At 38.0% G+C, this 21,567-nt stretch overlaps 1 protein-coding gene across 1 annotated transcript in view; it reads left to right on the top strand.

Moving 5' to 3' along the window:
• The window catches only part of LOC128868158 (lachesin), an 83,882-nt gene extending 63,018 nt beyond the window's left edge, over positions 1-20,864 (top strand). Inside the window, exon 2 of the mRNA XM_054109927.1 lies at positions 18,913-20,864. Within this exon, the coding sequence (XP_053965902.1) occupies positions 18,913-19,454 (542 nt within the window). The 3' untranslated portion in view covers positions 19,455-20,864. The remainder of the gene's footprint in view (positions 1-18,912) is intronic.
• The last annotated feature ends 703 nt before the right edge of the window (positions 20,865-21,567 follow it).

Raw genomic sequence — 21,567 nt, 5'->3', positions numbered from 1 at the left:
CAATATTAATATGGACTATGCACTATGATGGTATCAGCATAGAAAAAATTTATGAATTCCCATTAATTGCGTACGTGATTGTGTTTGTATTGAAATCGCTTTCGGACTTGAGCGCCAACAACACATTTAATATGTCAAATGCGCCTGTATGTATGGTCTGGCTGCCCGCCTAATGTAGCGCAACATCTAATAGGCAGCAAAACACAGAGGTTCCCCTACCAATGTTGTTGGCCTTTTACATTTGCATAGCTGGACGAACGGGAGAAAGAGCGCTGGTTGGGGAACTTCAATGTGTCAATGCTTAATTTACTTTTTGTCTGATGTCAGCTGCCGCCTCGCGCCACGTTACCGAGTAAATATGGCATAAATCATCAACAAGTCCGCGCGTTGCATATTTGGGTTAGCGCAAGCGAGTTGCAACAATTATTTCCATTTACGATTATTTTCCCAAATTAAAAATGAGAAAATTAAAATGAAAAATGGGAAAGCTGATAATTCAAACAAGCAATAATCCAGTAAAATCCGCGCGGGAAGGGTACAGTTGTTCGGAAATCAAATTTCAAATACAAGCTGGCCGCATTGCTGCAACAACAAAGCATCTAATGCATATGAGCAGTTACAATAAACATTTAATGAATGCCACCAACACATCCAGCAAGTGTACTCTTTTCTGATTGCATTCCACACGTGTGCAATGCACTCGTACTTACATGCATATGTATGTGTGTGTGAGTGTTTGTAAATATGTTTCCTGCAATTTGGGTGCATGAAATTTCAAATTCCAATTTAATTTAGGAGTTCGAATGGTAAAATCTGCTTGTCTGTTATGCCGACTGCCTATTTCAAATGCAGCTGTAAGTGCAGAATTGGAATTTAGTTGCTGGAGCAGCGTATGCAATGCACATACATACGTATACACGTTTGTATGCATGCCACATGCAATCTCGCATCCATGTTCTAACAATCGATACATTGCAAATGCGGGGGCGAGCGATCCGAATGCACTATGCTGCACTAAGCCGCAGCTGCTCTTATTATTTCCATTGAATTTTTTTTTTTTTTGTTTTTGCTATGCTACTACGGCGTTCTATAGGTTTCTGTGCTTGTGTGTATGTGCACAGCACGTCAACGATCTCAGCGGCGTATTTTGCAATTGTTTCTGCTTCAATTATAATTGCGCGCTTCAATGGTGACGGCTGCAGCATGCAAAGTACATGCACAACAACAACTGCAACTAAAAAGGCAGCAACAGTAGCAGTAGTTGGAAGCATTTGTGGTATCGACGCCAGCGCAGACGTTGGAGTTGTCGGTGCCATTGACATCGTGGCTCCCACGCCGCGCTTCCGACTTGGGCAAAGTCACAAATCAAGCCAAATGAGCGACCTCCGACGACTACCTTACCGCCCGTCTTCCCCTTTGTATGCACCTTAGGTGTTCAGCAATGCACTTGAACTCGAAGAACTCAGCTGACGCGAAAGGCTTCGAATTGAACGTTTCCTTGACTGTGTGCACTGTGGTTTTATTTACTCGATAAGAGGGAAAAATCTTGAATGGCACACACTTTTAAGCGCATATGTGTAGGCTCTGTTGCTGGACTAAAGTAGTCGAACTGACTTATTTTATTGCACACATTTTTACGCTTCATTCGTCACATTGTCACTAAGTGAACCTGCATTTTTATAAAAGCTGATTTCCTTTCGATATACATACTTTCATTTATTTTTAAAAATACAATATAAAAGGATATTCTTAAAGATAAAGCAATAATAAATAAAAATAATTAATAAAAAATTTAATAATTTAATATAATTTAAAATAATAATAAAAATTCACTCAAACTGTGTGTGCTCTTCCATGATATGCGTACTTGTACTGACAGGAGCCGCATGCGTCGACACCCACTGCGGATATAAAACTTTAAATTTGGAGAAACTGTTGCAGAGTGATTCCATGTCAAGTGATCCAAGTATTTTGGATATTGTCAATGCGCATTCATTACAGGTGGTGGCACAAGACCAACAACACTGTTCTGTACGTTTGATTGTCAAATTGAGAAACTAGAAAAAAATAATGAATTCGCCTTGTTTCATTCTGAGCTGACAGCCACATGGACACTGCGAAAGAAAAAACAACTCAGCTGATTTACAAGTACCACCTTTAATAGATTCGCCTTGATATAATAAGAAGTAAACTGAAACATTTGAAAAAAATTGAATAATTTTGAAATTTATCCAATGTTGAAAATTTTGGCATAGTTTTTTAAAGTGAAATATTTTTGGTTTTTGTAACATTTTTATAATTTGTTTCTCAATTCTTAGGATGCAATGAAATTTGAAAAGTTGAGCCATGAAGCAGCGAGAGATTTGGTAATTCCTGAAACACTCAGAGTAAAAAGCCTATTGTAAAATATTTAAACATATAAAGCTCTGAAAAGTGAAAAGGCAGCTAGTCAAGGAGGAAAGGAGAGAATCAACAGAAGAAAAAAGATAGGATAGAATAGCGCCATAGAGGTAGCTGCTAGGCCTGTGAGAATTTTCCAGATTCCTTGGTAAATCTTAAAATATCCACCAGTTTGAGTGAACGAAAATGCTCAGTGCTATCCGCCTTCTCTAAGCGATACAGGCAAATCTGGTCCTCAATGAGTCCACTCGTGGTCATATGCTGACCCCATGGATAGAGTCCTGTAATAATACCAACCATCCGAACCGAGTCACAGTTTTTTTTCCAAGTTTTAAAAGAAAGTTCGACAGTTTTCTCTTCGGGCTTGTCACAAAACACTTTGAAGTTCTGCAGCGTTCTAGATCGGACCATCGCTGTTTATGTAATTTACATACATAATCCCTGATCCAATTCGTGATTCCTGCAAAATTGATTCCGATTATTGGCTCTCGTCCTTGTGGGGTAACCGCTGATCCACAGTTGGCCATTTCATCGGCAATTTCGTTTCCATGAACACCGGAGTGTCCTGGAACCCATATAAGTACGAGCTTATTCTCTCATGCAACAGAGTTCAGCTTTTTCTTATATTCTTATCAATCTTTGACGTTTGCTTTGCGTTCTGCAGAGCATTTAGTGCAGCCTGACTGTCATTAAAGACTTCAATCTGTTTCCCTAATTAAATATATATACAATATATGTATATATAATTGGCGCTTACACCCTTTTTAGGTGTTTGGCCGAGCTCCTCCTCCTATTTGTGGTGTGCGTCTTGATGTTGTTCCACAAATGGAGGGACCTACAGCTTTAAGCCGACTCCGAACGGCAGATATTTTTATGAGGAGCTTTTTCATGGCAGAAATACACTCGGAGGTTTGCCATTTCCTACCGAGGGGCGACCGCTATTAGAAAAATGTTTTTGTTAATTTTGGTGTTTCACCAAGACTCGAATCGACGTTCTCTCTGTGAACTCTGAATGGTAGTCACGCACCAACCCATTCGGCTACGGTGGCCGAATTTCTTAGGACAATTTTATAAAAATAAACCTTTTTTTGTTAAACAATTTTGAGAAGTTTTTTTTTTTACTTTTTAAAAAAACTTGTTATTTTTCTCAATTTGTTTCATTAATAACTAAGACTCTGCTCAGTAATCTCTGACAATTTGATTCCCATAACTCTTTGAGTTATATTCAAATACGTACAGGGAACCACAGCCGCAATGCCACTAGCCGATAAAAATAACTTTTTGTCTTCCATCTGTTTAAGTCGCACATTTTTTTCACTGATGCCAAAGGGTTAAGGGATAATTTCCGTTGTCTAACTTCTGACGCTTAAGCTAAGTTTTGAGCTAAGAGACTTATTTTTTTTTATCTCGGAACAGACTAGCAGGTGCAGCACGCAGACACAATTAAATCCATTGCATTGTACTCGGGTTCCCTTTGTGCCAAGGAGCCAAGGTGGTCGCTTCTTAACGCATCAGTGCCAAAGAACTCAAGCCTGATTCCAGCGAAGGTGGGGCACACGCACAGAACGTTGTCCGCCGTCTCATCCTCTTCTCCACATGCTGGGCAAAGCGCACTGCCCGTCATAAGTCCAACCAGCCTCCTAGAGTCCCCTCTGCTTAGTGACAGGAGGAACTGCGACACTGGGTCGGACATGACAGGTTACATCAGTTTTGTCCATCTGCAGCCTCTCTCAGCCTGCCAAGCTCGCTTGTGGGTTAGATTAAACCGTTTGCTAGCCGTGGCTTTGATGGCTGCAGAAGGGTGTGGCAGAACGGGCTCTGGCGCAGAAAAGTTGGCCTCAGAGCCCAGTCTGGCTAAAGAATCAGAGATATCGTTTCCCGCGATAACCACGTGTCCCAGGACCCATGTTGGCATCAGGCTATTATGTCTACCGACATAGTTCAGTCTGGATTTGCAGGACTCGTCTACCCTTGAAGTGGTTGGGAGGCTGTCTAAGGCCATGAGCGCAACTTGGCTGTCGCTGCAGGTACATATAGATCTGGCTCTCCATCTGTTTTCAAAGTTCATTGCTTCTTGAACAGCATACACCTCCGCTTTGAAACAGAGATGCATGCATTCCTAGTGCAGTTTTGTCCCGCTGGATTCTACTAATGCTACGTAGAATCCAGCGGCAGTAGAATTTTATGGCAAATACTTTTCTAGTACATTTTAACCATCCAAATCCCTTCTTTGTGAGTATTTTTGCCTCTTTTTCGTAAAACAGCCAAAAACTACCCATATTTTGAGGAGGGTTAAAATGTTCAACAAAAATATTCCCAATTATTTTTTATACTTTATAGAACTACTAAACACATCATATATCAGGTGAAAACTTTGTGACTCTCTAAATTGGAATTCACACATTGCAAATTGCCGTTATATGTATATTTTTTTGTCTACTCTCTTCTACCAGAATTCGTTGTCCAGAACCTTGTAATCATTTTTGTGTTGTACAGTATAAATGGGGAAATATCTAAAAATAATTAGAATGCTGGTTATTGCTGTGAAAAATTTTAGTCATCTCTTTAAATGAGAGTCGAAACTCTTTTTCTGCTTTATTGGCTACTTTCTTAACTGAGCTCTTAAATGAACCTTAAAAAATACACTCTTTTAATTTGGCGTCACCCAGGAGAACCTAATTTTAAGTAAAATAAAGTATGAAGCGCACATTTCCACATTGTTTTAACAAAGTCTCGAATTACTCACAATTTAATATGCAAAAATTCAGTTTACTGCATTTAATTTTTATTATTTCAGTTTTGACTTTTTTCTTTTTTTTTGAATGTTCATTATTTTTTTTATGAAAGCGCATATTCTATTCAATCACATATTTTTTATAACAATTTACACATATCTCATTTTGTTCATACCCATATCCAGCTCATCATATTTGACTGCATTTTTCTCGTTAACAAAACCACTATCAGGTCCGTGCAATGGCAGTAGCCAACCAGGGCGAATCTGCGTAACGTCAACTTCTCAACTTCGAGTGCATAACCGATGCATTAAAGTGCGTTCATTACCTTTGCACCAACGCTACTGCTGCTGCTGCTGCTGCTGCTACTGTCACCTATTGTCGATGTTGTAGTTGCCGGCTCTGTTCATTGCGCTTACGCTTGGTTGCACTTGCAACATTACAATGCATTTATGTATGTACATATGAAGATTGTTATGTTCTTCTGCACATGCATAGCATGGGCATACAACCCCACCCTGTAGGGATTGCGTTTCGATTAAATTCGCTTCTTTGGCATATATGGTGAAAAGATTTTTAGAGGTGTACTACGTAGCAGAACGTTTTTCGGCTCTGAGCGAATTTAGCAGATATGCCGAGTCATTCGTTTTACGTTTCACTACCCTAAAGCTAAATTTTGAGAAACACAAAACGAATGACGTAGAATTCAAAGTTCCCCTCAACATTTTTTTCACCATACTTTACGAGCAAACCTGGTATCTATTATCCTTGCATATAACCCACTGATGAATTTTACACGGCAATGTCGTACCAAATGTAAATTCTCCACCAGTATACACGTTTTCGATAGTTCAGGACATAGAGAATCGTCATAATAACTTATAAAGGGCCTTTCAAAAACGATGCCTAGATGTCAGTAATGAATAAATCCTAGACGGTGCCATTTTGTTTGTCATCTTTAACATTTGTCAAGTTGACAGATGTACGATTTTACCCATGGATACTTATAAGAAAGAACAGCGCGTTAAAATTATTGAAACCTATTGTGAAAATGGTCGCCCTTTAAGCGCAACATAAAGCAAAATTCGTGATATATTTTTTTTTTTTGTGGAAATAATCATCCGAATAAGTCGACAAATCAAAGGTTGTTGAAAAAATTTGAGGAAACTAGTTCTTTCGAGGATAGAAAAATAACTGGCGGACCGAAAACTGGACGTTCTGTTGATAGTATTACTGATGTAGCGTCGATAGCTCGACATTCTCAACTGAATCGTGAGAACGCGCGTGTGCCGATCGTCCAATGACCGGTACACACAGCTTCGAGTTTGAAAATTGAATGGCGTGGACTCCCCAAGATTTCTGAGTCCTGCGTATGTTGTGTGCTGGAGTCACAGGGTTTTCGAAATAGCACATTAAAAAAAGCAGCTCCATCTCTTCTGCGCTTTCCTGAGAAATAAATTTTGCAATTCTCCTTAAACAACAGTCAGGGGGACGCCGTTGACCAGGTAGGAGGTCTCTCAAACCAATTCAGTTCCCTTCCTGGCAAGGTTAGGTTAGGTTAGGTTAGGTTTGGCAGCCGCATCGCACATAGAGACAGCGATGCCACTTAAACCACGAAACCGGGTCTGTTGCGAGCCGCAGGGGCTGGACTACATTTCCCTTTCCATATTGAACCATCCTGAGCTTTTGACAAATCGTAAAAGGTTGTTGATACCCAAAGTATATAGATTATCTAATTGTTAGCAATTTCTTGTTTCACTAGTTCAGTTTTCCTGCAGGGTAGCCCAATTTGTATGTATTTATGTATGTATGCACTTATGTATGTACTCGCATATAATGCATACGTTCACACCCTTTCCCATCCCTATCGTTTCTTACTTCCTTACTTGTTGTGCTGCCTCGGCTTCTCAGGGGAGTTACTGGCACTTCTCATGCGATTATTGTTGCACTCATCAAGGCGAGCACATAAACGGACATTCAAATTTTGATATAGTCCACAGGCATATGGATATGGACGTGTATGTGTTTATGAGCTTGTAAATATGAGCATGTGTGTGGTTGTTCTTGTCTAAATTAGCAAATTGTAATGTGTATAACCATAAACTCCACCTTTCCGCTAAACTTCATTCATATATTCATACACATACATATACAAGCTCATCTTGATGTGTGCATATGTCAGTAGGCAAATGTATGTAATCTGCACTCCTACCCCTTGAACTTTACCTTCTACGACCAGTGCTGCCATTTTTAGCTTTTTGGTAAGAGTTTTTCCTCTTGGTTGGGTGACAGCTCAAAGAGAATTTCGATAGGTTTTTGCAATACTCGTATTAATAAATAAAAACTCTCACATTTTGACTTTAATTAAACAAATTCTTTGCTACCCATGCATTTTTACATATGCGAGTTAGAGGTTATTTAATAAGAATTCACGATTTTAAGATAAATAAAATAAGTTTTGTTTGAAATATTCACTTAATTTTTGTATTTAAAATGCTATTTTATGGCATTAAGTGCGAAATACTACGTCCTGCAAATGTTTGATGCGGCTATGCTTGGCAGCAGGCAATCGGAAAGTCCCTCTTTGTGAGACTTTGTCACATAAGCCTGACTGAACTTGACCCCAAAGCTAGTCCCAATTAAAGAGATATTTCGTAGTTGCAATTCATCGATTATTTATTTATTTATTATTACGAATGTTTAGGCATAATACTTAAAACTGCAATTCATAAAATTAATTTAAGGGGTTAGGGCTAGTCAGAGGCCCGAAAAAAAGATGATTTTCAATCATTTGCTAGTCAGTTGCTTTATTTTACAAAAATAAAAACATAGCAGTTATTCATCATGTTTCGACTTGAATTTAGCAAAATTTCAACAAAAAAAATTAATAATTGTAAAAGTTTTCGCTGTTTGTGTGGAGTCCGTTTCTCCAAAAGTCCCTTGCGGTGATCATCACGGAGATTCATCTAAAATCCATCGAACAAGTGAAATTAGTTTTAATCTTGTGCCTGGTCGCAGATTTTTTTTCAAAATTAACAATATGGCGGCCTCAGGAACTATTTTCCAGATTTTCGAGAAAAAAACCGACAATTAATTGTTTAAAAAAAATCGAAATTGTTTAAAAGAAATCCTTCGATCAGGAACGAGTACGAGTTTCTTATGTTTTTCAAAAGAAGTATAAATTTTATTGTAATCTACCAAGCGGTTTTTAAGTTACAGTGACCACCCGTTCAAACACTTAAAGTTTTGCTATCGATTTATGTAGAGTTATACGAATTATCAGGCCAGTCTATAAGTTCGTGCGTTTTTTAAGATGGTTTTAAAATTAATCAAAAAGATGTTTAAAGTATTTATTAATTAATAATATATTTTCCTTCATTATTTACAATGTCTTCCCAACGTTTAGGCAAATTTTTAATTCCCTGCTCAAAAAATTGTTTGTTCTTGGAGTCAAAATACGCTTCGATATCCCTTTTTATAGCTTCTTTTGCGGAGTAGTTCCTGTTACTCATATGGCATTGAAGTCCACGGAAAAGGTGATAATCACAAGTTGCAATATCCGGAGAGTATGGTGGATGCGACATTAGCTCCCATCCGAGCTCGTTCAGCTTGCTTAATGTTTGCCTTGCGGTATGAGGTCTTGCGTTGTCGTGGTGAAATAAAACTTTGCGTCTATTCACTAAAGACGGTCGATTTTTGTTAAGTGCCTCATTCAGGTTTGATAGATGATGGGAATAATAATCAGCAGTTATCGTCTGATATCCCACCAAGTAGACAGGAGAATCTTCTTGGGCTGAAGGCCATCTCTAGGGGTCGGTTCTGGTGTTTCATCTTTATCTAACCATTGGCGTTTGCGAACAGGATTTTTGTAAAGGACCCATTTTTCATCACCAATAACGATACGATTCAAAAAACTTTCATTTTCAAGCCGTTGCAGCAGCTGAGAGCACACATTCACTCTCTCCTGAAAGTTGGCGACGGAAAGTCTACGCGGGACCCATTTTACCAGCTTTGAAACCTTTCCCAACTGAACCAGGTGCCTATCATATCGACTGTCACATTTTGGCTCAGCTTCCACGAGTTCGAGCAAGACGTCGGAGTTAAAGACTTCAGGACGACCAGCGCACGGGGCATCCTCCACGTCGCAGTTATCCCTTCGAAATTTTGAAAACCACTTTTGCGCAGTAATTACATTCACGGTATCCTCTCCGTGAACAGTGTTTATTTCTGCAGCAGCAGTTGTTGCATTTTTACCACTTTTATAAAAAGAATACAAAAAATGCCTCTTAAACGCATTCGAAAATTCCATTTTATTTTCTAACAACACGTGCTTCTATGTGCGGATAAAATCGCTTGTTAAATGCACAATATATCAAAGAAAATATAAATAGTTCCGCTGTATTCCGCGAATAATTTTTTGTATGCAAAAATCGTACAAAAGTGAATTTAAAAAATAAAATGAAATACGCACAAACTTATGGACTTACCTGATATTTAATTACTTACACTGTGTCATCTATTCCTGGGCCATAGTTCTTCAGGCGTCTAGCAACTTCCAAAATATCGATTTGCTGTTACCTATGTAGCATTCTGCTTGCTCGAGTGTTATCATTAGCGCAATTATCTGCCTGTTTGATACGTGCAGCATCCATTTTTCAGCGCCCTTTGTTCATTGTTGAATAACTCGAAAAGTATTTGTCGGATTCACTTCACATTTTCACACAATATTTTTAAGATATTATACTTTAAGAAAATGCAAAAACAAAAAAATCAAATTTTTCGAAAATTCTGACTACCCCTAACCCCTTAATGTTCCTTTTCTTTTCAAAATTTGTGTAGTAATAGGAAGTGATTAATAAATTTTAATAATACAGAGTCATAATAAAAATATCAAATACTTTATAGCTAAAAAACAGTACTCGAAATGGTAATTATCATTTTTCAAAATTAATTGCATGATTTTTTAACACATTTTGGCCTATGGACGCGTTTTTTCGTCATGAAAAACCTTCTAGGCACTAATAACTTCTAACACACAAAAAAATCTGTGCAAATCTACATTATATATGTATATTCTGCGATTTTATTTTATGGGTTTCAAAAATGCTAAAATCTATTAGTAGGTATAATAAGCGATTCTTGGCTTAGTAGGGCTTGGCTTCTAGTAGGGCTGAACTATTTGAGTGGCAACACTGGCCACAACTGTTCTGCATATTACAAGGTGTGTTTTGTTGTTGTTTGGGTTGCTGGGCTTCAGAATTGCAAACCAATTTGCAGCTGCAGCTGCACGCTCGCATATTGCGGAAACAACGTAAGTGAGTATGTGGAGAGGGGGTGAATGGAATTGCAAAAATCTGTTTACTGTTTTTATTTATTAAATCTGCTTGGGTTGGTTTCAACTGTTGTTTTTTTTTGTTTCATATGTTTCCCTTTGTTATACTATCCCTTTTGTGCCATTTTGTTTTTGTTTTTGCATTGTTGCATTATGCACGGGTACCACTTTGGCATAAGGTCATTAACGCCGTAGTTACCAGTTTGTTTTCACTACACAAAACAAATAAAAGTGACCGAAAATGTATTGTAATTCATTAAAACTAGAATAGGGATCACTTAGCAGGCAACAAACTGGGGAAAGGGGGTGGGAATTGGCATGATACTGCTATCCACTCTAGCACAGCACCAGGAAATGCCATGCGACTGCGCCACTGAGCCAGCACTACATCACCAATTCTCTGGGCGATTATGATTTCCCTTGAAGAGTCGTTCAATTGGAAACTTCAAATGGCATCAACAATCCAATGGCAGCCTACGTACAGTCAACAATTCAATTATTCTTTTATATGTTTGTAAGTTTGTTTATACTCGTGTGTATGTGTGTGTGTATGCTCTTTTATGCCTTCACTCCAGATCCATTTCATCTTTTCCCTTTGCTAGTACGAGTATTTGTTGGGTATTAGTCGCTATGCTGTGCTTTTACATATACCGCTCAGCCGTGATTGGCAGCTAGCGGAACTGGACGCATTAAAATTCCATTAAGTTAACCGATCAGCAGTACAGTGGACAAAAGACCCGGCAACGCCATTGACCCAATTCCGGTGTTGCTCAATACAGTCGCATATATTTATTTGAGCATTTCTATTTTAGCGAGGAATCGAAGTTTCTGGTGTGTTAACAAAAATAACAAAATATTGCTCTTTGTGATCAGCCATTAAACACGACCAGTTGATTTCACACATAGCTGACACAAGAATAATTGCCACGAACTGCGGATTATAATACTCTCACAAACACTAACAAAAAGGTGGTGGACAGATTTATTACTTTAAACTTGACTGGCATTGAGTTTTGTAATTCTGCAGAAAGTCGAGCTAATTTGAAAAATAGGTACTACGTGCATACTTTGAAAACAAAAAGTACAACTTTACTATGCGATCGAAGGTGTTAGTATATATTTTTATAATGGCTATTGCTTTGAAAACCTCTTTGATGGGAAGTAACCCGCTTGGGTAGGTTAAGTTAGGTCAGGTGGAGTGCCTGTCATCCGACACACTTTGGCCTGAATAGTTCCATTGAGATACCACTGGATCTCATCCTTTACACTCCTGTGTCTTCTCTGAACCAGCCCGTGGATTTAACGAATTTTGTTAATTTCGGTAGTTCCATTTGGGATATCACTGGAACCCATCCTTTACACTCCTGAGTTTTCTCTGAACCAGCCTGTGCATTTAACGATTTTTTGTTAATTTCGGTAGTTATTTTGGGATATCACTGGAACCCATCCTTTACACTCCTGTGTCTCCTCTGAACCAGCCTGTGGATTGAACGAATTTTATTAATTTCGACAACCCTATTTGCGAGACCTCTTTAATGCTGTCAAGAATGGCGAATCTGTGCGTGGAAAGCCTTTTTCTGTATAGAGCAATGCATGTACACTGGAGGTGTTCCACGGTTTCCTCATCTTCAATATCTTGACAGCTACGACGAAAGTCAATATGTGGTACTCCCATTCTATTTGCATGTCATCCTGTTAGCACCTCAATCATGCATGGATGATAGATACCAGGTTTGCTTGTTAGGTATGGTGAAAAAAAATGTTGTGGGGAACTTTGGATTCTACGTCATTCACTTTGGGATTCACAAAATTTAGCTTTAGCTTAGTGGAACACAAAACCAATGAAGTCGGCATATCTGTCAAATTCGATTAGAGCCGAATAACGAATGCTAGGTAGTACATACACCCCTAAAAATCTTTTCACCTAGTCTATCGCATTTCTCATATCCTCTCTCCTAAGATTCAGTAGCGATTTTGTACAGCCGCAGTTCCATTGTGGCCAAGTTTGCTTGCTTATTTGGCAAAAGAATGCCTGCCTCCAACGGCCAGCTACTCTGGCAGCATTGCTAGAGTGTCTATCTATTAATAATTTGCACGTAACTAAGGGAATCGGCATTAGTACATTATCTAGGTGAATATTTAGTGTTGTACCTTTTCGTTCGTTAGTGCGTTTTTTAAAGGTGGTTTTAAAATTCATAAAAAAGATGTTTAAAGTATTTATTAATCAATAATATATTTTCCTTCATTATTTACCATGTCTTCCCAACGTTTAGGCAAATTTTTAATTCCCGGCTCAAAAAATTGTTTGTCCTTGGAGCCAAAATACGCTTCGATATCCCTTTTTATAGCTTCTTTTGAGGAGTAGTTCTTGTTACTCATATGGGATTGAAGTCCACGGAAAAGGTGATAATCACAAGGTGCATATTTCTATGGCTTGGCTCCCAGATCAGCTTTATTTTAAAATATTGCTGTACTTCGCGTAGTAATTTGTGCCATTGAACTACCGTTTTTGAGAAGTGTTTTACTGGCTCTAACAATTTCAGAGCTGCCTGACTATCAGAGTAGATATACCTATGTATATACTTTCTTCGTAGTTATCAGTATCTTCTTTAAGAGCAATAAGCCCCATTGTATGGCGATAACTTCTGCGTGAAAGACACTACAATGATTAGGCAAGCAAAAGGATGCACTGAAGCTTAGCTTTTCAGAGTAAACTCCTACCTGTTCATCGAACTTGGATTCATCAGTAAATATACTAATTCTATTTTCATCAGTCTTCTTTTGAAGGGTAAAGAGTTTACTAAAATGAAGTCCAACTGCGTTACAAAAATCTGTAGTAGGTGGAATGGTGGAACATTTTCCTAATGTAGTCGAATGACCTCACCCCGACCGGGTAAGATCGACTTAAGGTAGTTTGTTCGTCACCATAATCAACCCTGTTCGCATTTGCACCAGATGGATCTGACTACTAATACAAAATGCAGCTTATGTATAGAGGTCGACGATGTATCTTAACACATACTGGGTGAACCCCACGATATATCTTAACACACATTCAATCCAGATGGGATCTTGACTAATTTTTCTTTAAGATTTGTATAGCTGATCCTATTACTGTTCAGCTATCAGGGGCCTTTTTTACTTTAATTGGGAGTCTGAAAGTGTTTTGGGTGCTAGGGGCTCGATTACCAGACATTTTTTAGATCGCAATGCCTCTACGTTCTCGTGCTACCCAGTATCTTATCTTACTCAACGGATATTAGCAGATACCCGTTGCTCGGTCTCGGGTCAAGCGAATGAGTGGCTAAAAAATCGCTTATCTAAAAAAAAATTAGTTACGGCCCTTACAGTTTTTTTTTCAAATAAGAATTCTGATTCTTTTAATTTTTTTTTTTTTTGCTAATGGTCTTGCGCATTTTCCTTTACAAAAAAACTATTTTTATATGGAATAAAGTGCAAAACATCGTCAGAAAAAAAATATATTTAAAATTTAAGCGATTTTTCAGCCGTTTAAAATTTGCAATTATTTTACTAAACTTGCGTGAGCCCCAAAATTTTCCGAAAATTCAGATTAAAAAGTTCAAAACTTCGATGAATATTTTGTCCAACTTTTAAAAGTTTGATTCATAAGAAAGTTTCATTTAAAGAATGATTAATCATCATCATCATCGGGCAGCTTTACAGCTCGGTTTGAGTTTTAGCTTCGTTAACGATTCGTTTCCATGTATCTCTATCCTCGGCAACAGTTCTCCAGTTTCTAGCACCCAGTGACCTCAGGTCCATTCGAATTTTTTCAAATCGTGTTAGTCTTGGACATCCTCGTGTTTTAGGCGCTACAAAGTTGTTTGAGACGATTGCTTTCTGGGGGCGCTCATCTCTCATGCGCGTAATATGACCCAACCATCGCAGTTTTTGGGATTTGCGTATTTCGCAATGCCCTCGCCACATTACATAGCTGCAGCAATTCTTCATTATAGCGGATCCATTAAATACCATCTTGCAGTTGTAGCGGTCTAAATACCTCAGCACTTTTTGCTCGAATACTCTTAGACACTACTCATCTCTAGCAGTGAACAATGAAAGACTAAACAATATTAAAAAAAAACGAAAAAATTCCAACTCGAAAAACATCGTAAATAGTAAACAAAAAGATCAGCACGCACTGATTTATGCTCGCCACTGTATGTATGTATGTGTGTAATATATGCTCTAACTGGTTCTTAACAAGTAGACTATCCAATTAAAGCATTTCACTGCAATTTATGAAATTTGTAACGCTTTCCAATTTTTAATTTTCCTATCTCTTCAAAATAAAGCCGAGAAAATGATGAAGAAAAGAGAAACACATTATAAGAAAAATCTAAGTTTTCACTTCGCCATTGTGTACAATCATTTTATATTATTTCCTTCACAACACCAACGCATTCTTCCCCGCCTCTCTGCTGCTATGCAATCAGTAGGAATCAGTTCGTTGCACCTTACATTGACCCTTTTCTTGGTGACCTCACTCAAACGGCTATCAATTTCATGGCTGGTTTCTCCCATTTACAATAGAAAAGTGCTGTACTATCCCGCAGCTCGCAATTCATATAGAAATCTTTGTAACACACCTGAACTCTAGCATCAGCGTCTAGCAAAGTGAATGTCGAACTTTGGACATTGGACATTGACCCTTTCGTAAAATGCGCGCAGGTAGCAGGATTTGCTTAAGAAATATAAATCCTATACAAACTAATGTACAAATGTATGTACATTTTTGAATCGCTTAGAAATAAAAGTTTGAATTTATGATTTACCATTGCAATAAAAATGCCTTACCTTTACTTGAGTAACCTTGCATACCTTGCTTTGTAAGTACAAATAGAAACAGATTTATTTATGTGCTAGGCAATCTAAAAGGAGTTTTATGATCCAGTAAACTTTAAATTACAGTTAATGAAAACTTAATATTTATTTATTATTTTCTAACACTTTCACGTATTTACATAAATAATTGATCAGGTTCACAATTCATATATTGAGCCTAAGCGCTAGCTGACACTCCCACCAAAAATAAAAAATCTATCTCCATAACCTTAATCAGAACATTTTGCTATTTTTGTGTGTTATCAACAAGCAAACGGATTTAGACCGTGAAAATTCGCAGCTTCTTGTCAGCTTCATGTATGAGTGTACTCGTATGTACGTTGCATAGCGCCAGCAGCATATAAAGGGTGGTTAAATTTCAAGGGTCGATGTTGAATGTGAACCACACCTAAACGTCAACGACACCGTTGGACTTCTTTCTTCGAGATAATTTGAAAGAAAAGGTATACGTCGATAAGCCAGCAACAATTCAAGAGCTAAAAGATGAGATAATTCGGCACATTAATGGTCAATTTTGGCCGATATTTTGTTCCATACGTAATTGTTCTATACCAATATTATCATAATAAAGAGAAATGACAATAATTTCCCAAAAAAATGGTATTTTATTCAAAATCAACACCGGCCCTTGAAACTTAACCACCTTTTACACAGTGGTGAAAATAAAAAAAATTTTCTCGTGCGATCTCACATAATTCGAGAAAATTAAAAAAAATTCTTGCAAATTAATCCAAAAATATATAGAAAATATTTAATGATAACACAATAACTACATGTAACGGTTAAAATACCCCACTCGATCTACTCTTGCAAAGTATGTGAATGTTAAGTTTTGTCCAATGTGACCCGAATGAGATCTTTGCTAGACTATGAAACCTTGCTCTATCACGTCTCTCTCATTTGATTTAAATCAAGGTCATGGCTCTGGCATCCAAAGCGGAATTTCTGAGAGTAACTTCGGCTGCCATGTCATCGGCTACAACATTAGCGTAGATTGCATCGATTTTTTTCATATATCGCCAACACAATCTCAGTTTTTTCGTAAACGAACCGCTATCATGACTCCAGTTATGTTAAAAAATCAACTGATTCGCTTAAAATCGCTGAGAGCCAGTTAACGCTCTGATGTTGATCACACCTCTGCATTTTGTGCATCGTGCGCTCCCCCAATCAGTCCTAGTTCTGATAGGAACGCAGTAGCATAGACGGAGATTGCGTTAATTTTCTCTTACATCACCCACACAATCTCAGTTTTCTCCTAAACAAACCGCCGTCACATCCCAAGCTGATATTAGCAAATCAACTGATTCCTTCAAAATCGATGAGAGGCGGTTAACGGTCTAATGTTGATCACATCTCTGTATTCTGTACATCGCGGATTTTCGTAAATATTTTTTGAGCTCTCTCAAATTTGTGTGAGTGCACCTCATAGCATAGATTATAATACTCGTACTTATATAATATTATTATACAATATTCGAGCTGCCTTCTTACTAAAGATGTATAGAGTGGCTTCAATGTCACAGCTCGTCTGAGGTCTCTGGAGTTACGTCTCATAAAGCCAATTATTGCAAAAGAATTGGAAACAAAAAATGCGATATGGTTCATTTTCTTCTCATTTCATATATTTTGGTGTTGTTCTATACGTTTTTGGCAGTTATCGCAGCTAATTTACTGAGCTGGATAACCCATGAAAACGCATGAAAACTCATTATTACCCGTCTTACCAGACTTGAAAATGGAATTTATTAAGCATAATTTCCACGAATCTAAGAATTGTTACAAATGATGAAGTTTGCAAGGTAAGGGAGAGTGAGAGAGCAAAATGACATTCATCTTGAGGGCAAATTGTTAGTTTTTGCTGGATGGATTTTTACTTGTAAGAATTTGCGAGTAACAAAAACAGCTGAACGTAAAGTATAAATAAATACGAATTCAAATTTGCGAATTGAGTCAGTTTCCGAAATACAAATCGAAAACATTGGAGGTATATTTTGTGTTTTATGCTTGTACTTCTTGATTATTAACATACATACATGCATAGACGGAAACAGGGAAAATATGAAGAAAGCTGTGATTGCCTCAAGAATAATTTCAAATGGAATGCTCTTTATCCAAATGAACAATCCAATGGAACAAATTATTGTGGACAAAATAAAATCAAGCAACATACATACCTCTATTTTTCCACGAAAAAATCGTGTTAATTATGTAATACGAGTACATTATATAGAGAAACAGTACTGACTTATTGTGAGAAAGAGTTTTGCACTGTTTCCGAATTTAAAATTCTGTTGTTTTTTTTTTTTAGAAAGTTTAAGTCGAAAGTTCTCTCCCTCGGTTTATTATAAAAACTTAAAAAATAGCAAAATATTTTCCGATAAGCTTGCTGGTGTTTCTGTAGTTTGCAGGCCATGAAGAATGCTGCTACAAATATGTATTTAGCTAACCGATTCAATCTTTCTCTGGGAGCAACTTGCACAGTAATTCACGGAGTTACAATGTTTCTAAGCTCTTGCGAGCCCGGTGGGAATTCGATGGCCTACAGAAAAGAATAAAGGAATTCAGTGAGAAATGCAATTTTTCCAAAGCAATTGGTAAAGAAATCATCGGCGGCCGCCGTAGCCGAATGGGTTGGTGCGCGACTACCATTCGGAGTTCACAGAGAGAACGTCGGTTCGAAACTCGGTGAAAACACTAAAATGAAGAAAAACATTTTTCTAATAGCGGTCATCCCTTGGCAGGCAATGGCAAACCTCCGAGTGTATTTCTGCCATGAAAAAGCTCCTCACAAAAATATCTGCCGTTCGGAGTCGGCTTGAAACTGTAGGTCCCTCCATTTAAGGAACAACATCAAGACGCACACCACAAATACGAGGAGGAGCTCGGCCAAACACCCAAAAAAGGTGTACGCGCCAATTATTTATATACAAACTTTGGGTGACAAAAAATTTCTATCTGATTTTTCAAACAGCATACAACTTAATGGTTAATCACGCATACCCAAGTCGACTGCTGTATTGTTGATTTCTTTAAGAAAGTTTAATTTTACTACTAAGGTGATGGGAACTCCCTGCCTATCAATTTCCAAACTCATTGCGGTGTTCACTGGTCACTGGGTGATCGCGGAGACGCTTGGAATTACGTACAACCCCTACTGCAGAAGCTGTGGGGATTCTACAGAGAAGGAGATTGTTGAGCACTTTCTCTGCAAATGTTCGGCTCTGGCGGCTAGGCGCTTGAGATTCCTTAGCGTGCCCTTTGGGGATGCCTTGAAGAAATTCTCCTGCCTAGATCCCTTTTCTCTCCTCCACTACATCAACAGCACTGGATGGCTGTAGTTGGTTTTCTCTTCCCTAAAATTTTTCGCAGGTAGTGGTCCACTTTATGGTATCAAAACGGCACGTAAGTGCTACTTGAAGTGTGCCTGTAGTACTCTTGCCATCTAACCTACCCCCACCTACTTCTACTACACTATTTCCATTTATATTAAATATAAGTAATTAATTACATATCTATGCATAGACTCAATATAAAAATACTAATTCCCTCTCGGCATTTTCCTCTTTCTATTTCCAGATAGCGCTACCTATGTTGGCAACATTCTGAAAATCAAATCGGTAAAGAAGGAGGATCGCGGCACTTACTATTGCGTCGCCGACAATGGTGTGAGCAAAGGTGATCGTCGCAACATCAATGTGGAAGTCGAATTTGCGCCTGTAATCACTGTACCACGCCCGCGCTTGGGACAGGCTCTGCAATACGACATGGATCTGGAATGCCACATCGAAGCTTATCCACCGCCGGCGATTGTCTGGCTAAAGGACGACATTCAACTCTCGAACAACCAGCACTACAGCATCTCACACTTCGCCACCGCCGATGAATACTCCGACTCCACATTGCGCGTAATCACCATCGAGAAGCGTCAATACGGCGACTATGTTTGCAAGGCCGTCAACAAGCTGGGACAAGCCGAAGCGCGTGTTAATCTCTTCGAGACGGTGATTCCGGTGTGCCCACCTGCTTGCGGGCAGGCATATTATGGCGGTGCCGAGCACTTGACAGCTACCACCTTTGTGTTATTGGCTATAATGGGTGCGGCGGTATTTGCAAGATAAGCGCAAGGACAATGAAGCTGTTTGAGACATGCAACATGCGTACATACATACACACCTATGTATGTGCATGTATGGGGAAAGTTTGAAAGAAGTTAAAGAAAAACAAAAAACGATAAGAAAAGAAAGTTATTAGATGCAAGCTGGCAATGCTGAAGCTTAGATGTTTTTTGAGATAAATAAAACGAATGAAATTTTACTGACTATCGGAATATAAACATACATACATACAAGTTAAAAAGTTAAAAAGCAACTCGAATAGACGATATGATAAATTAAGTAAAAGAAGCGCATTTAAAACCAAAATAAAAACGAAACAACACACACATACACACGCAAGCAAAAAAGAAGATGCAAACAAGAAATAAAGCATTCCAGCAGTCATTAAAGCGCATTGCATGGCAATTACAGCTACATACATACATACATAATTAAAGTCGCAAAATTTGTTTTTTTATTTGTCGATATATGTAAGTTATTTGTTGTAAAGTTGCAAAAACAAACGTCCATTTTAGTTAAGCGCACCGCAAACACCTTCCAAGCATACACACATTCGCACATACATACACTCACACATGCTTGCTTGCTTGTTAGACTTGCGAGCATTGGCGGTGGTATGTGTGCGGGTATCAATGTCAAAGGGATATAATCACTTAAATCTGCATATGCGTCTACTCACATCAGATGTCTATACATATTTACGTCGAATAGATGTATTTTGCATATGCATGTAGAACCTTGTGGATATTTTCCAATCAATTAACCTCGTCCGTAATTAAATACATATGTACGTTTTCAGTTATTATTCCTTAAGGGCCTCGAATATTTAGAAACTCTCTCGAACATCACACCACAATCTTTGGCACTCACAACTACCAATTAGCATCACACTTGGGCCGATGATTTGCTTTTGTGTAATAAAATCACAACAATTACACACACACATACATACATACATTCATCTGTATTTGTGTTATAAATTTCCTTGAAATACTTAATTTCTATTTTTCTATTCGACAAAAGCATTATCGTAAATTAAAAATTGAATAAAAGACAAAATAAAAAACAAGCAAATATTCGCTATAGAAGAAAATTTTTCAACTTGTATTTATACGAATATAAACGAAGAAAATGTTAAGTGAAAATTCTATACATTTTTGTATAATCTAATCTATATCAGTATACCGCTCTGTATGTAAATCATAAGTTTTTTTATAAGTAAAACGAATAATTTTTTATAATAACTACATTTGTGAATGTAACATTTATGTGACTACGAACCCACTTCTTATCGGGTGTAAATAAAAAGTAACGAACTTACTTTAATACGATTATCAGCATCAAATATAAATGTTAAAGAAATGTAATAATAATGTGTGACAAACCAATAGAATAAAACAGAATTAATTAAAACTACAAGCGTTTCTTTATTTGCCACGGCAGCGTTTCGACAAGGTGGCGCAATATTCGTCACCCTACGTGAAGATTTACCGGGTCCGGCACTCGAAGTGTGACCAATTAAAAAGGCCATACATTTAGTTTAGAAAATTACTTTTATTCAATTCGAAGTGAAAAATGTGTGAAAATAATACAAAATTAAGGATCATTTTGCTTTTGCTCGATATGATCAGAAACGAATCGCAAGCTGCCCGAATGTGACTTTCAGGTATTTTGGCCCACTCGCGGACAATGGCCTTTTTCAGAGGTAGTGGTCCTCGAGAGCGGTGAATCTTTTAGTTCGGACTTTGCTTTCCAAAATGACCTAAAGAGAATAATCCATCGTGTTCGCGTTTGGTGAATTTGAGAGCAATTTTGTGGACTTCATGAAGTTCGGAAAGTGGTTTTTTCGCCATTCGTGGTTCACTCGAGCTTTGTGAGACGTTGCCGAGTGCTGTTGAAACGTCCATGGTCTGCCACCAAAATGTTTGTATGCCCACGGCTTCAAAACAACCTCGAAAATATTTTCCCGATAATGCTTCGCATTTACCGTGACGCCGGGCTCGATGAAAAGTATTAGAGATCGCTCATCTGCGGTGTCATTGGCTCAAACCATTACCTGTGGCGGGTGCTGCCTCCTGGTGGCCAATCGATGACTCAAATTCTCGTATGAACGGTA

The sequence above is a fragment of the Anastrepha ludens genome, chromosome 6 (assembly GCF_028408465.1).
Source record: "Anastrepha ludens isolate Willacy chromosome 6, idAnaLude1.1, whole genome shotgun sequence".
NCBI classification, from domain to species: domain Eukaryota; kingdom Metazoa; phylum Arthropoda; class Insecta; order Diptera; family Tephritidae; genus Anastrepha; species Anastrepha ludens.
Note: the sequence above shows the minus strand (reverse complement) of the source record. Positions and strands in the feature narration are given on the sequence as shown.